Source organism: Orbicella franksi, chromosome 11 (genome assembly GCF_964199315.1).
Source record: "Orbicella franksi chromosome 11, jaOrbFran1.1, whole genome shotgun sequence".
Lineage (NCBI taxonomy): Eukaryota > Metazoa > Cnidaria > Anthozoa > Scleractinia > Merulinidae > Orbicella > Orbicella franksi.
The window spans coordinates 14,909,419-14,924,400 of NC_138155.1; the positions used below are offsets into that span (position 1 = coordinate 14,909,419).

Genomic DNA, 14,982 nt, shown 5'->3' on the forward strand with positions numbered 1-14,982 from the left:
GGAAGAGCCAGCACAAGTGTGTATGTTATTAAAGCACGATGTTCGGGTGAAATTTTTCGATGGTAGTTGCGTTGAGATGGGTGTAGAAGCCGTTGAGATGGACTTACAATAAGTTAAGCTTTAAAATGATACTAAGCTGGTGTCAATTGAAAAGTCGCGTGAAGAGTTATTCACTTCCCGAAGAGCCAGCACAAGTGTGTATGTTGTTAAAATACGATGTTCGGATGGAATTTTTCGATAGTAATTGCGTTGAGATGGGTGTAGAAGCCGTTGAGATGAACTAATAACACGGTAAGCTTTAAAATGATACCAAGTTGGTGTCAATTGAAAAGTTACGTGACGAGTTATTCACTTCCGGAAAAGCCAGTACAAGCGTGTATGTTATTGAAGCACGATGTTCAGGTGAAATTTTTCGATAGTAATTGCGTTGAGATGGGTGTAGAAGCCGTTGAGATGGGCTAGTAAGACGGTACGCTTTAAAATGATACCACGTTGGTGTCAATTGAAAAGTCACGCAACGAGTTATTCACTTCAGAACAAAGGATATTTACAGCATCTTTTTACAAATTTACGTGAGCGTTTGGCGCAAATTAATAGCTTTGAATGCAACTAGAAAATGTTTTTGAACAATTGGTAAAGATATTTAAATGATTTTATGTTCTAATTTCCACTACTGAATTTTAAATCGAATTGGCAGACAGTTTCAGCCGGTCGAATTGGCAGTGAATTGGCAGACAACTTCAGCTTGGTGATCACGCAGGACCTAAGATCGCGTCCGTAAGTAAACAAACACGTATTGGTCGGATAAATAGCCTTCCACTGCTTTTCCCTGTCGTTCTTTGAAAGAATTGTAATTAAGTTGGATAGACCATATTCAGTTGCTTCCATAAAATTCGTATCCTTCAGTAAGTTCGAGAGCAAAAGCTAAATGAAACATATTTCTATAGTACTTGAACTCCGCAGACTGATTTGTTCTGCGAGTTGTGTCGTTGATCGCGCGCCACGTCATGACGTATAGTCAGCACTTGTTTGTTCATTGGTTAATGTGTATTTACGTCACCGGTGGAAAAATCCCACCGGTAAAATTTGGCGCGCTGCAAGTGGGAAAAGTCCTTTCCAACGGCGAAACCAACAGGCCAGGGATAAATTATTGGAAAGGACTTTTAGAAAGTCTATGTCCGTCATGCGCGAAAGAGAAGAGCTCTGGGGTCGAAAATGGGGTTCAGTCGTAATTTATAGAGCACTCCTCTAAACCACGTTTTAGCCCCAGGTCAAACTTGGGCTTCCCAAATTGAATAGTTTCTAAAAATTTAAAAATTTCGCTCTTTTGAGAGAAGCGTGACCCTACTGCAACTGTAATTGACAACTTGGGGGCGTGACCACGCTTGGATATAAATAAACACAGACAGGCAATGACGTCACGAAGAATTAACCTAGTGCCTTCGCGCTCCGCATCGCATAAAATATAGAAAAGCTCTTTGAATGGAATATAATGTCTCTGTTTCAGTGCTGCCAGTTCTTTTTGTAGGATTCCAGGGTTTGGACAAGAACTAACGTGGTAAGTTTCAATTCGCGTCAATTTGCCTTTCAGTGAACCTTTTTTTACGCAACTACATTGAGAGACGTCTGACGAAACAGTTACAGAATGGCAGGACGTATTGTTGTAATGAAACTGATATTAATTCCAAAGTTTATCATTCCTTTTTGAAAATTCTGTAGATTAGTTATTCACTGCCTTCAAAGACTAGCTGCAACCTAGTTGGCCCTGTTGGTCTTGAATTAAGCTTGAGCTTTTAAGCTTAATGTTTCACTTCCGCTTATTTATATTTTAATAAAGAAATAAGCGTAAGCTGCGAATATCAAAGAGCAAGACTTCTTGTTCTATTACTTATGTAAGCTACGTTATATTGTTCTGTATGGACAATGACGGAAAATGGCAGTGGAAAACGTTTTTGCGCTATAAAAGTTGTGGTAAATTCGAACGGGTGGTGGCCATTATCGTACCATTTCATAAACTCTTGATGTATTCTCTTCTACGCATGCGCCGAGATTTGAGGTTATGGATGAGGAAATTTTTCCACCGAGCGCTTGAGAATTGTGAAAGTTACAGTTAAGACTTGCAATGAATTATTTGTCACTTGTGAGGCAGAAGTTACACAGCATATTATTATTATTTTTAGTTGAAATCCAAGGCTGCTCCCTAACAGGCATCTGGTCGCCTGAGGCACCTTAGTTACGAGTGCAGGTGACTAAAGTTTTGTTCAAGGAGCCCCAGTGGGCGCCTAAACATGGAGTTTTCATTCCCATCTAATCTGTCCAATGACTTCAATCTTCTCATGAAAGCGGTCAAAAAATCATTCACACAATAAATTAAACAGAAAACAACAGCTACTCTGGTCCTGTTTTGCTTTTAACACGAGAAATATGGGCCAAAACACAGCAACAAAGTCTCTCTCCACTCACAAAAAAAAAAAAAAAAACGAAAACAGCCATATTTGAAAATCGCCCTATAATGCATTGCAAGCTCAGTATTGAATAAACGCATGTCATGTATGCCGATGGATTGTGTCTCTGTTGATGTCCTACCTTATTCAGTTGCAAAATAACTACTTTGATAACAAATATTTTTGGAATTGGAGTAATGATGCTGCTGATATTAATTTACAATTGAATCGAGATACATGTAAATGTATCTAAATTCTTGGGCTTTTTTTTTTGTCCTATACTTTAGGAAAGTTCACATAGCTGCACTGAATGAATTTCTGTAGTTTCTGAAAGGATGTTTATGACTTAAAAATCAAAATATTCAAGTAGCTAGCCAGCAAACAGAAAACATCATTGCAATTCTTTTTACATACCAGGGTTTTATATTTTAAATTATCAAACAAATTGTCAGACTCCGCCCAATATATGAGAATATATTTTCTCCAAAGAAGCAGCCAGTATAATGTGGTAATGCTGCCTAAAAAAACACCTTTTGTTTATACTTATGTCCCTCAAGCCTGGGGAAGGAAAGTACATTTCAGAGAGGCCAAATCCAAACACCCCAAATGCCTCTTTCATTTTGCATTGTGGTGATAAATTACTGTGCTTGCTTTAGACAGCAAAAAACTTTAGCCACATTAGTTAGGACTTGGAAGACAGAAAGAACAATTGAACAGGCATTTCTAGCTGCTGTTGGCGACACTTTGCGTGAACTTTGATGTGGCTTAAGACTTAGATAAAATCTGTAGTGTTGGAAAGGGTATACTTTCTGGCTTGATGAAATTCCACTATATCCGGGACATTGCTATTTGCTAAGAAAGCATTGTCACAAACAGAGGCAGGAAAATCACTTCAACCGCTGATGTGAGTAGCAATTTGCTTGCTTTATCAATTTTGGGTGCTCTCGGCTTAGTTAACCATCAGAGCTGTCTGTGATTTGCGGAAGGAATTTATTTACGTGGTTTTCCGGTTGATAATTGACGTAAACAACATACAGAGTTTTCGCTTAATCAGATTTATGGGCTACTGTTTGCTTGAAATTTAATCAGTTCTTAGTTGACATAGGAAGCTCTTGCTCTGACCTTTAGGACATGCATGCAGGCCTTTAGAAAGCTATAGATCAGCTCTCCAATGGAGTTTTGACATATCTACGTTTGTAGACTCGCATTTCATGTTGAAAAGAGTCTCTTAATTAAATTGCACAATTCATGATTCAATGAAAAAAAAAAAAAAGTGAATTTTAGTCTTTCTGCCTTCCAAAGTCATACAGGAGGGTTATAATTCCTCTTATTTGAGCTACGATAAGCCTTGTCGAAAGTTAGCTCTACTAGGACAGAGTTGTATCAAGATTATCACTGACAAGTCAATGAAATTTTGTTTTTGAGAACATAGATGGATGTATGTTTGCATGTTTAGATTTAGGTTTGCATGCTAGATTTTGTGTTGTACAGTTTGACACCCTGTGGTGTCAAACTAGTGAGGCAATCTCAGATAGTGCAAAGTTTAATTTTACAGCTCTGATACAGTAGTCACACAGGTCCTCACCCCTACCGTTCTCTCCCTTGATTAAGTCAACTAGGCCTTTTCCCCGTTACAGAATATGAGTGGATGGCAGGGATAATTTGCAGAATGCTGAATGCTGAACGCCAAATGCCGAATGCCAAATGCACTGGCATTTAGCGTTCTGCAAAATACCCCTGCCAATGAACAGATAAAAACTTGATATGACATAATCTTAGCAGTGTGTATGTTTCATGTTTGCTTTTTCTTTCAAGGCCCAAAAATAACTTACAATTACCATTTGTCAAGATGGTTTTAAATTTATTTTTGTAGTTTATGTTGAGTTTTGTTCATTTTGTAGCAAGTGTGACAATTTTACTTTTCACACCAACATTTGTAATTCGATACTTTTGTTTTCCTCGCCAATGTATGCAACAAGATAGCTTTGTTTCCATGAAAATATAAGAAAGATGTGTATTTTTTATTCACTGCTGGAGATAAATGGAATATAAAAGTTAAATATCTGCCAGCCTGAAAAGTCGAAGAGGGACGATTTTGTTTTATTCAAAACGCATATTTTCATTTCACCAATAAGCAAGAACTAATCTAAATATCAAATAGTCACGTCGAGTCACGTAATAGTGCGTTCTTATTCTGTTGCCAACTTTGGTGTTAACAATAAAATCATGTTAAACTAATACACAATGCTGCTGAGTAATACAACTGAGGAGCATTTCAATGAGAAGTATTGAAGTTAGAGATCTTTACTTGACCGATATCATGTCCAACATCGGTGAGTGAGTCACTTCATCGACTGATGAAATTAACTGCCAGTTTCAGTAAGTGCCACAGAGTCCATGGCAATAATTGCGAAGTTTCTTTTGTCACAAATTTCCTAGTTTTACATGTAACTAACGCGGGAAAGTCTTGGCTGAATAAAAGAACTTTTGGCTCTCTTTCATATATAGAGAGGAAACAAACAAGCTGCTAAGGAGAAGCAATATATTTCCATTCTTTACTTGAGCCTCGGCAAACACACAATAGTTATAAAACAGCAGATGACATTTCTTGAATCGAGAATTCCAGATGGTATGCAGTCACAGTTGCGTTCTTTGCACTAAAAGAAGGAGAACCGACATTAATTACCTGAAATATGGCTGCTATTCACAGCCAAAACGGGAGTATGTTATCTGACTCAATACAAAAAATATAAAAAAGCGTGCATCTGAACTAGAGAACAGAGTTTATCACACTAGCAATGCTAGAACGTATGCGTCTTACATGTTATTTTCTACCACAAGGAAAAGCACTCAATGTTCGTGGGTAGTCCTGTATGAAATGTATCTTTCACCTAACATAGAGTCGACTTTGACACTAACTTATCTGTGTATGCATTTGGAGCAAATTGCTTTTGTTATTAAGAGAATAGCACCACAAGAATAACATGAGATTTGCAAAACCATATATATATTTTTGTCCTGTTAGCATAGAAAGCAACGTTAGTATAGCATGTTTTGTGTAAAGGACACAGGTACCTTTAGCCACCCCACCCAGCCCCCCTTCCCGCAAGGCTAATTGATTAATAATGAATTAAACAAACATTCAAGTTTACACCTTATGGCGTTATTATGTTATTGCGTTTATGTATTATATTGATAATAATGATAATTCCTCGTAGCATCATTTGCGTCCTTTCTCTGCTCGAGCACAAATGATGCAACTCGGGCCTCAAATAAACTGTGTGCCCTCCAAAAGTCATGCTATTGTCCTATTGTTTTGACTAATAGAGTCAGCTGTTGATAATGAAAACAAACATGTAAATCGCAGACAAAACTTCCAGGTTTTCCAGTTGTGCAGTGGTGAGAGGGTTCGCCTCCCACCAGTGTGGCCCGGGTTCGATTCCTGCCTGGTGTCATATAAGCGTCGAGTTTGTTGTTGGTTCTGATCGCCTTGCTTCGAGGGTTTTTCTCTGGGTACTCTGGTTTTACTCCCTCCTGAAAAACCAACATTTCCAAATTCTAATTTGTTCAGCATAGAGAACCCGCATGAAAACCAGCTAGGGCTGATGTGGCTTCCTCTCTAAATAATTATTATAATTTAATTATTATAATTTATTTACTTATTTATTTGTAAGCAGCAGTAAACAAGACTAAAAAATCAATGGAAACTTTGCTCTGCGTGTATTTGGAGTGGGCTACTTACAGTTACCAACATATTATTGAAAGGGAATCGCTCCTTTTTTTCAAAACAATCAGGGTTAAGTCAATGTGCAAGTTGTCTTTATTTAGGCAGGATAGCCCCATCAGCCATAGGCTGGGATCAAAAGGGGCCCTGTACTTGTGAACACATGATGTAAGTTTTGCAATTTTGACTCATGGCTGTGAGAGCCACTTGTGGAGTGGAGTGCGATCTGTTCACACGAACAATTACTCACACCAGCAGGAATACCTGAAGTTTGCATTTTTACAGCGGGTTGTCTCGATGTAGCTTATGGTTAATGGTATGATCAGTCTAACGTAGCTTAGAATCAAATCTGTCAGTCAAAAAAACATTAAGAAAATGAAATATCTGGGGGTAACCAGCTCAAAAGCCTGAATGGTCCTCCCCCTCCCCCCCCCCCATTTATTTATTTTTTCTCCATAGCCATATGCAACATTTATTTCTTTTCCCATATATATTTTATAATCCTGATGCAAATTTTAAAATTCTGTCAATAGTGCACAGTATTTAAAAAATTAATAATTGATTGATTGAATTTGATTGATTGATTGAACAACATGTATGTGTTCACCAATTTTTTTGTCTAGCTAGAATATGTTTATTATTTCAATTTGCCAATAATTATAAACTTCTGGTTAGATGCTAAGGTTTACAGTCAATGAGATCATCGCAAGAGTTATGATCTAATGATGATGATCTCACTGAATGAAAACCTGTAGTGTACATAATAAGTTTTAACAGTTTTTCCTCATAAATTTGCCCACTGCCAGGTAGATGATGGCTGGCTCTTCAGCATCATTTTCCTCCACTAAGGAAACTACAAACTATGCAAGACTTTGTCGTCTTCTGGTAGATGTCGGGTCTCAAGTATTAAGAGAAACATTTGACAAGATCCATCCTCCTGCTGGCCTTCACAATGTCCTCGTGAGAAATCATTCTGCTCTTCAGGTACTTCAAAAGAGGAGAGTTTTAAATGCAACACAGTGGGGAAAGTTGTACCCTGCAATACGTTCTTCAGTATCATCAAGGGATTTTGACATCACACTCCTGACAGTCCTCCTGAGGAACATATGCGGGTTAATCCCCCCAGCAACTGGTTGGGATGCACTTCCTCCTGTCACTGACACAAGCGTGGTGGCAGATATTGCCCGTGTAAAGTATTTCAGAAATACTGTTTATGGTCATGCTGACCAAGCCTCTGTTGATGACGCAGCATTTAATGCTTACTGGCAGGACATCCGGGATGCACTGGTGAGATTGGGAGGAGCCTGTTATGGAGTGGCAATTGATGATCTCAAGAATGAATGCATGGATCCTGAAATTGAGGACCACTATGAAGAGCTTTTAAAGCAATGGAAAAAAGATGACGACAACATAAAAGATATTCTTCAAGAAATTGACAGAAAGCTGGAAGAATTGAAGGCATCAGCCACTAGTGCGTCACAGGCTAAAGGTACATTTTTTAAAAATCATGTGTTAAATAAAATAAAATATAATTTATGGTCAATTGGTTGGTTGGTTAAGGTTACTTCCCATCTTCGCGGGTGTCCTTCGGGAAAAAATCATATGCGGGCCAGTTTCAATGAAACCCCAACAAACTACATATCAAAAGAAAGCTTAATAAATGTAGTTTACAATAAAAAATACAATTTAAGCAAGTTTTTCTTTTAGGAAGTGTCAGGCGTGGGTAAGGCATGAAACGACCGAGGGTTCTTCTGTTGAATTTATCAGCTATCGGACGCCGCTTGCACACAAGCAAAATGGCTGCACAGTCTTATTCACAAGGCATCAATGAACAAAAGGGTGTCAGGCTTTTCTGCTATTCTGATTGGTTGTCTAGATATCTGCATCTAAAGTTGGAGTAGCTAAAAATATACCAGGCATGTTGTGTAAATGGACGCCACGGGAAAAATATGTTAAATATCAAAATTTCCCGACACACTTTGGTTTGTCATTATCTCTGGAATGTTCTGGCGAAATTTCACTAATATCCATCAAATCTGCATACCCTATAAATTTGCTCAAAGTGGAGGTATTCCTCCCAAAATCAAATGCAAGATTTCAGCTCGTAAAGATTCAAAAACAACTCGTGCCACGCCAGGAGATTATCTCGACTTATGAAACCGCAAACCAATGGAACAACAGGACCTCCTAGCATCAATGACAATGGATCAGGATTTCCCGGGAAAAGCATCGCATTGCAACCTGTTTTCTATCTCGCTGTCACATTGAAGAGAAAGAAACTAAAACGTGCGAAGTAGCCAAAGGCAAAAGAACAAATGCGCGATATAAACAATACCAAATAACATGAAATATGAGCTCCAAGATGAGCGTTTGCCGCAAAACTTTCCCCTGGCAGTTTCGTCTATTTAGCGATTATGACACCTTCCTGGTTTATTAACTTTACTTGAAAATATGTTTTTTTCTAAATAACTCGGCTGCTTTTTGAAATTTGTAATAGTTTTCTTTTGTAAAGTTCAGATAAAATGACTGACTTAAGTTTTGTCAAAGAAAAGAAAAAACAATTTTTCGTGCCCTTGAAGGTGGGAAGTAACCTTAATTGATTGTTTGATAGATTGGTGGGCAGTCAGTGTGTTGAGTAGGTGTGTGGATGGGTGCCTGGGTGGGTCAGTCCGTCCGTCTGTTGGTCCATGGATTGCTGGGTGAGTCGAATGGGAGGGTTGGTTGGTCCACTGCCTGATTTATTTGTTGACTCAACTCTGGGAGGAGTGGCTTGGATTCATAAGCCTGGCTGTGGCTACTCAACAGCCCTTGTGCAAGATACTCTAATACTTTCCAAGAAGAGTAAATAGGTACCAGCAAATTTTCCAGCATGGCAACCTCACTATAAAAATGCTTATTGATTACATGTACCTAAAATTGACTTGCATATCATCTGGTTAGAATAGTTTTGTCAGTAATACTCCTAGTTATTATTTTCATGCTAGATAACTTCCAGAGTGAAATGCCAGCCTTACTAAGCCAGCTATCCTTAATTAACTTCATCCATGACCTCAAAAAAAGAACCATAAATTTTAACCGCAGTATATTTGGGCTCTAGAGCCTTACTCTAAATTAAAAAAAAATAATGCATTAAAAAAAAAATGATATAACTGTGAGTTGTTTCGAAATTTTATAATGGTATTCTTGGGTTGGCCCCAGGCTCAATAGAGAAGAATGCTTGTAAGGAGGAAAATGATTGTAAATATTATTCTCTAAGTAGACAAGATTTGTAATTAAATATCTTCTGTGGATAGCCTTGGTTTTTGTAACCCCTGTCCTTCAGTCGTGATCTATTAGCTGTCTTTGATTTGTTACTTCAGTGTGGTGGCTTGGCTAATGCTTAGTTTAACTTCAGCTGTAGAGAAGTTACTTTCAGGACAACTTGGATTAATATTAATCCGTGAATTATAATAATAATAGATTATAATAGTGTTATTATCTTCGATAATAGATTATTTTAATCCAGTAATTACTAATAGATTATTATAGATTATTATAATCCAGCAATAGATTATTATATTTCAGTAATAGATTAAGACACAGCAAAAAATTGGAAGGATTAAATTATTATTAATAATATCATCCGGATTAATATTAATCTCTATTATAATCCAGATAAAGTTCCTGTGAATGTTCGGATAAAACAGATCTATATGACAGACACACTGCAGACATAACACAGGACTGATAGGACATAACACTGATCACATCAGTTACATGACGATTACTTGCATATGCTAGAGCTGGTAGATACCACAATGTTGACCCTAGAAGTAAATGAAAAGGAACAAGTGCCTCTGGGTCAGCGAATCTGTGCCATGGGCATTTGCTTTTACAAAAGTGGGGACCTTGAGAAAGGGAATAACTACCAGCTGCGTTGGAATAGCGACAATCGCAAAGACACTAACTGTTTGGAGGTTCGGAGCTGGCATGTCACGATGGCAACTATGAATCTGAATTTAAAGTGCCTATGAAGTAAAAAATAATTGCTGCTTATTTGAAAGGTTTTTCAAAGTAAAGAAGAATGGCGTTTTCCTTTCTGGAATATCTTTTTTCGTTTTAGAAATATTCACGTTTTTGTATTATGCAAATGAGGAAAGTGATGACGTCATAGGTGGTTCCACTAAAACAGCACAACACTTATTAAAATCGAGAATAACTCTAGAAATATTAAAGCAGTGTTTTTCAAACTTCGCACCAGCAATGTACAGAATGACACCTACTATGTTGTTGTCATGGCAACACTCTTGGCTCCAGTCTCTTTCTGTGAAAAACCAAATATCCCCATTTGCAACCTTTTAAAGTGGGACAGAGGGTCTTGCTCGGAACACACAAGGTTCCCACATTGTCTTAACCCTCCCCATTAGATTGGTGGGAGTAAATGATCCTTGTTCAAGATAAAATCTGGGAATTTTAGTCTTAATTAAAACACAACCAGCGGCATAACTGTTGTCATGGCAACAGCATGACAGGTGTCATTATGTTTCTTTTGTGATGCACATTTCTGGTGCCAAGTTTAAAGAACACTGAGCTTTTAATATTTCTAGGGGTATTCTCGATTAAATGTTGTGCTGTCTTAGTGGAACCACCTATGACGTCATCACTTTCCTCATTTGCATGATACAGAAACGTAAATATCCCTAAAACAAAAACAGATATTCCAAAAAGGGAAACGTCATTCTTCACTTTGAAAAGCCTTTCAAATAAGCAGCAATTATTTTTTACTTCATAGGCGCTTTAATAGGTGGGTAGAAATAATAGGTAGGTAGGAATAATATTAGTGCTACATAGGATTAATAGCAATCCTATGTAGGATTAATATTTATCAGATTAATATTAATCCTAATTGATTAAGGCATGGCTCAAACCTCAGTAAAGGATAATAATCTATTTCTGGATTATAATAATCTGTTACTAGATTATAATAATCTATTACTGGATTATAATAATCATTAGGATTAATACTAATTCGATTAATATTAATCTGAGTTGTCCTGTACTTTTGAGCAATTTTGTGAAGCTTTGAAAACAGTTAGCAGGCTATTTAAACCTGATCGTACCCTTTTGGTATGCTTCAGTGGTATAATAGGCAAGTTTGGTTGATCATATGGGTTCATACTTTAGTTAGAAATACCCATATCAATACCAAATGAGCTTGATATGCCGCTGAAGCATACCAAAAAGTACAATCCTTAATATTTTCTTTATTCCACTTTGGCCATAAATCAGGTCACCATTATTTGATTAAGGTAAAAGTCTGCATACAAGCCAAGTGTCCCATTATGCGATTACGTCAGCGCTTATCTCTGGTTTAAGCGACTAGGAGTATTTCTTCTACTCCTTGAATAGGATGCTAGTCCATCGTAGGGTTATCCCCTGTAATGAAGTTGCTGGTACCGATTTATACACCTGGGTGGAGAGAGGCACTGTGAGAGTCTGCCCAAGAACACAACACTGACAACACAATGTTTCTGGCAGGGGCTAGAACCCTGATCACTCAATCCGGAGTTAAGCGCACTAACCACAAGAGCTCCGCACCTTCTGTGCATTAATTGCTAATTGCTAATTTATGTATGACAAATAAAGATTTTGTCAGAATTTATTCTGACGTCAAATTTCTACAATAAATGCTTGTGTATCTTTTCCAGTTGTTGAAGAGCCAGCTGACCTTATAGAAAGAATTTGCCAACTCTACATAACCCGTGAAGGTAGGCTGTCATTGTTTCCTTGGTGTGAAGAGTTCAACTTTAGCCTGAACGAAATTTTTACAAGGTTGAAGATTGTTAACAGGGACAAAACAAGAAGAGTGACAACTGCGCAAATTACCAGCGTGACGGAAATCTTCAAATCCCACAAAGAATGTCCCAAGCCCAGGACTGTCTTGATTGAGGGAGAACCGGGGATGGGGAAGACAACCTACTGTCAAAAGCTGGCGTATGATTGGGCTGAAGGCCAAGAAATGGATGCGACTTTCCCAGATATAAAATTACTTCTTTTTTTGAAATGTCGTGAAATGTCAGGCAACATCTGGGAAGCCATTGATGATCAACTTCTTCCAAAGGATATCGAAGAAGAAGCCAAGGAAAACTTCTTCAAGTACATCCATGCGAACCAATCACAAGTGTTACTGGTGCTTGATGGATTGGACGAAGCCCCCTCAACTCCAAGGCAAATATTTTCTGACCTTGTTGAAAGTAGAGAGCTTCCCAAGTGCCATATCGTACTTACGTCCAGGCATGAGGGTGGAGTCAAGGTAAGCAAGTACTGTGACACCTTGCTAGAAATTGTAGGATTTGCTGAGGAAGACTCCAAGAGCTTCATCCTTCGATACTTCAAGGACATGGAAGCTCTAGGCCTAAAGCTCTTGAGGGAAATAGAATGTAAAGAAGCACTCAAGGAACTGACAGTGAATCCTTTAACCACGGCCCTTCTCTGTCTTCTTTGTGAGGATTTTAACGGTGATCTACCTTCTAGCAAAACCCACCTGTACCTTGAAATAACAAACTGTGTTCTCAGGAGATTTCGCCGGAAAAAAGGATTACCTGATAAAAGTGAAAACCTCACTGAAGTCTACAAGGACGAGTTAGAGCGACTGGGACGGATAGCCTTGAAAGGTTTGAAAGAAGATAAGATGTCCTTTGAGGAAAACGAACTTGGAGGCTCAGCGAGTGAGATACCTGTCTTTGAATTTTTGTCAGTCCAGACAGGAAGCAGCAAGAGAAGTCCCAGCATGTGTTATGGATTTTCACACAAGAGCTTTCAAGACTATTTTGCAGGTTTCTATCTCTCTAGCCAGATCTCAAAGGGAAAAATTGACTTTGAAAGTCTGCTTGCTGATGAAAAGGTCATTGGCAAGCTCGAGCAAGCACTTCTGTTTGGAATTGGAATTATTGGCCTTCAACGTGGGGAAGATGTGTTGTGTCTCTTGAAGACCGTTACCAAGAAAGCCAATCTTGCCTGCAACTCGATCCTTCAAAGTTTTTATCTGTGCTTTGCCTTCAAATGCGTTGGCGAATGTTCAACAATAAATTCAGGACTTCGAGCCCAAATGTTACACTTAATAGGCGACAGTCTAGAACTTCAGTGGTTGATCATTTCACAAAACTGCTGTGACGTCCAGTCGCTTGCTGAGGCCCTTAAAGCCAACACCACAGTGACTAAGCTGGGAATGTCGTCACATGCTTTCGGAGACTTGTGTGCCACATGTTTGGCTGGGACCCTCTGTGTTAATAAGAAACTGACTGAAGTGGATATGTCAAACAACATTATCACTGCACGTGGAGCCAAACATCTGGTGAACGCTCTTATGGTAAATACTACTCTCCTTTGTTTGAATGTTTCGTTCAATTTTTTGCATGATGATGGAGCAAGGATCTTTGCAGAGTTCCTAAAGGGCAGCAAAGCCTTGCCTGTCTTAAACTTATCCACAAATGGCATCGGAAACCCAGGTGCCACTTCAATTGCTGAAAGCCTTCAGATGAATACCACTTTGAAGTTCTTAGATCTGTCAGGAAACCCTAACATTGGTAACCCTGGTGCTGTGTCACTGAGTGAAGCTCTAAAAGTGAACAGAACCTTGACTTGCTTAATTCTGTCAGGAATTGGTATTGGGGATAAAGCTATTCGTTCACTTTCTGAATCCCTAAAAGTTAATACCAGCCTAACCTCTTTGGCACTGTCAGATGTGAAGATTAGTGCTTACAGTGTCAGATCGATCGCTGAGGTCCTAAGAGTCAACTCCACCCTGAATTGTCTTGACTTCTTAGGAAACAAGGTTAGTGTTGGTGGAGCTCGGTTAATAGCTGAAAGCCTCAAATTCAACGCTACCCTTAAATATCTGAATCTGTCAAGGAACAGCATAAGAGCGCCAGGGGCACAGTTCCTTTCCGAGGCCCTCAAAGTTAACTCGACACTGGCCATTCTGGATTTATCACAGAACGCCCTTGGTGCTCGTGGTGCCCAGTTTCTTTCAGAAGGTCTAGGAGTCAGTACTTCTCTCACTCAACTCGATCTGTCAAGAAATTGCATAGGTGCTGCAGGTGCCGAATCAGTGGCTGAGGTCCTCAGGGATAATGCCTCATTGGCATATCTTAACCTTTCAACCAACGTCATTGGTGACACTGGAGCCAAGTCACTCTCAGAGGCCCTTAAAGCAAACAACACTCTGACTGAACTGGATTTGTCGGAGAATGGCATCCAAACCTCTGGTGTTCAGGCTTTCACAGAGGTCCGGAAAAGCAATAACACGTTGAAGTCTGTAAATTTTTCGTTCAACAACATCGGTGACTTAGGTCATCAAGCACTTTCCGATGCTGGTTTCCAAAATGTGCCTTTGCCTCCAATTTTCTTGAAAGTTGATTTAGTTCCACTAAGATCTGGAGCCACTGAATTTGGTGCATCAAAACGCGCCAAAAAATAACTTCCCAAGAAAGCACCGCATAATGGGGCCTTTCAAGATTGAACAAAACACCACATGACGTTCAAGATTGAACATAACTACATATTTCACAGGTACATATTTAATGCATTTCCGTTGTCAGTGATTTTTTGCCAAGTTATTACAAAATGTATAGCTTTTTGCACTTGTTTGTCATGCTGGTTCCGCCACCGGACCACAGCTTGGAAATCTATGAGATCGTAATTACGCAGTTTTTGTAAACATCATCATCATTGTAGATTTCGTTAGGGCCTTCTTTTAAGAATTAATTAGTAGATTTTGTTAAAGCTCTAGTGAATTATCGCAATATTCGTGCATTTAGTAATTTTTTTTTTAAA

General features: G+C 38.7%; 1 protein-coding gene across 1 annotated transcript; it reads left to right on the plus strand.

Moving 5' to 3' along the window:
• The first annotated feature begins 1,444 nt into the window (after nucleotides 1-1,444).
• Nucleotides 1,445-14,626, plus strand: LOC145460647 (uncharacterized). Its single transcript, XM_081445524.1, has 3 exons — nucleotides 1,445-1,558; nucleotides 6,975-7,657; nucleotides 11,856-14,626. The coding sequence occupies exons 2-3, from the start codon at nucleotides 6,979-6,981 to the stop codon at nucleotides 14,624-14,626; spliced, it is 3,450 nt and encodes a 1,149-aa protein (XP_081301650.1). The 5' UTR covers nucleotides 1,445-1,558; nucleotides 6,975-6,978.
• The last annotated feature ends 356 nt before the right edge of the window (nucleotides 14,627-14,982 follow it).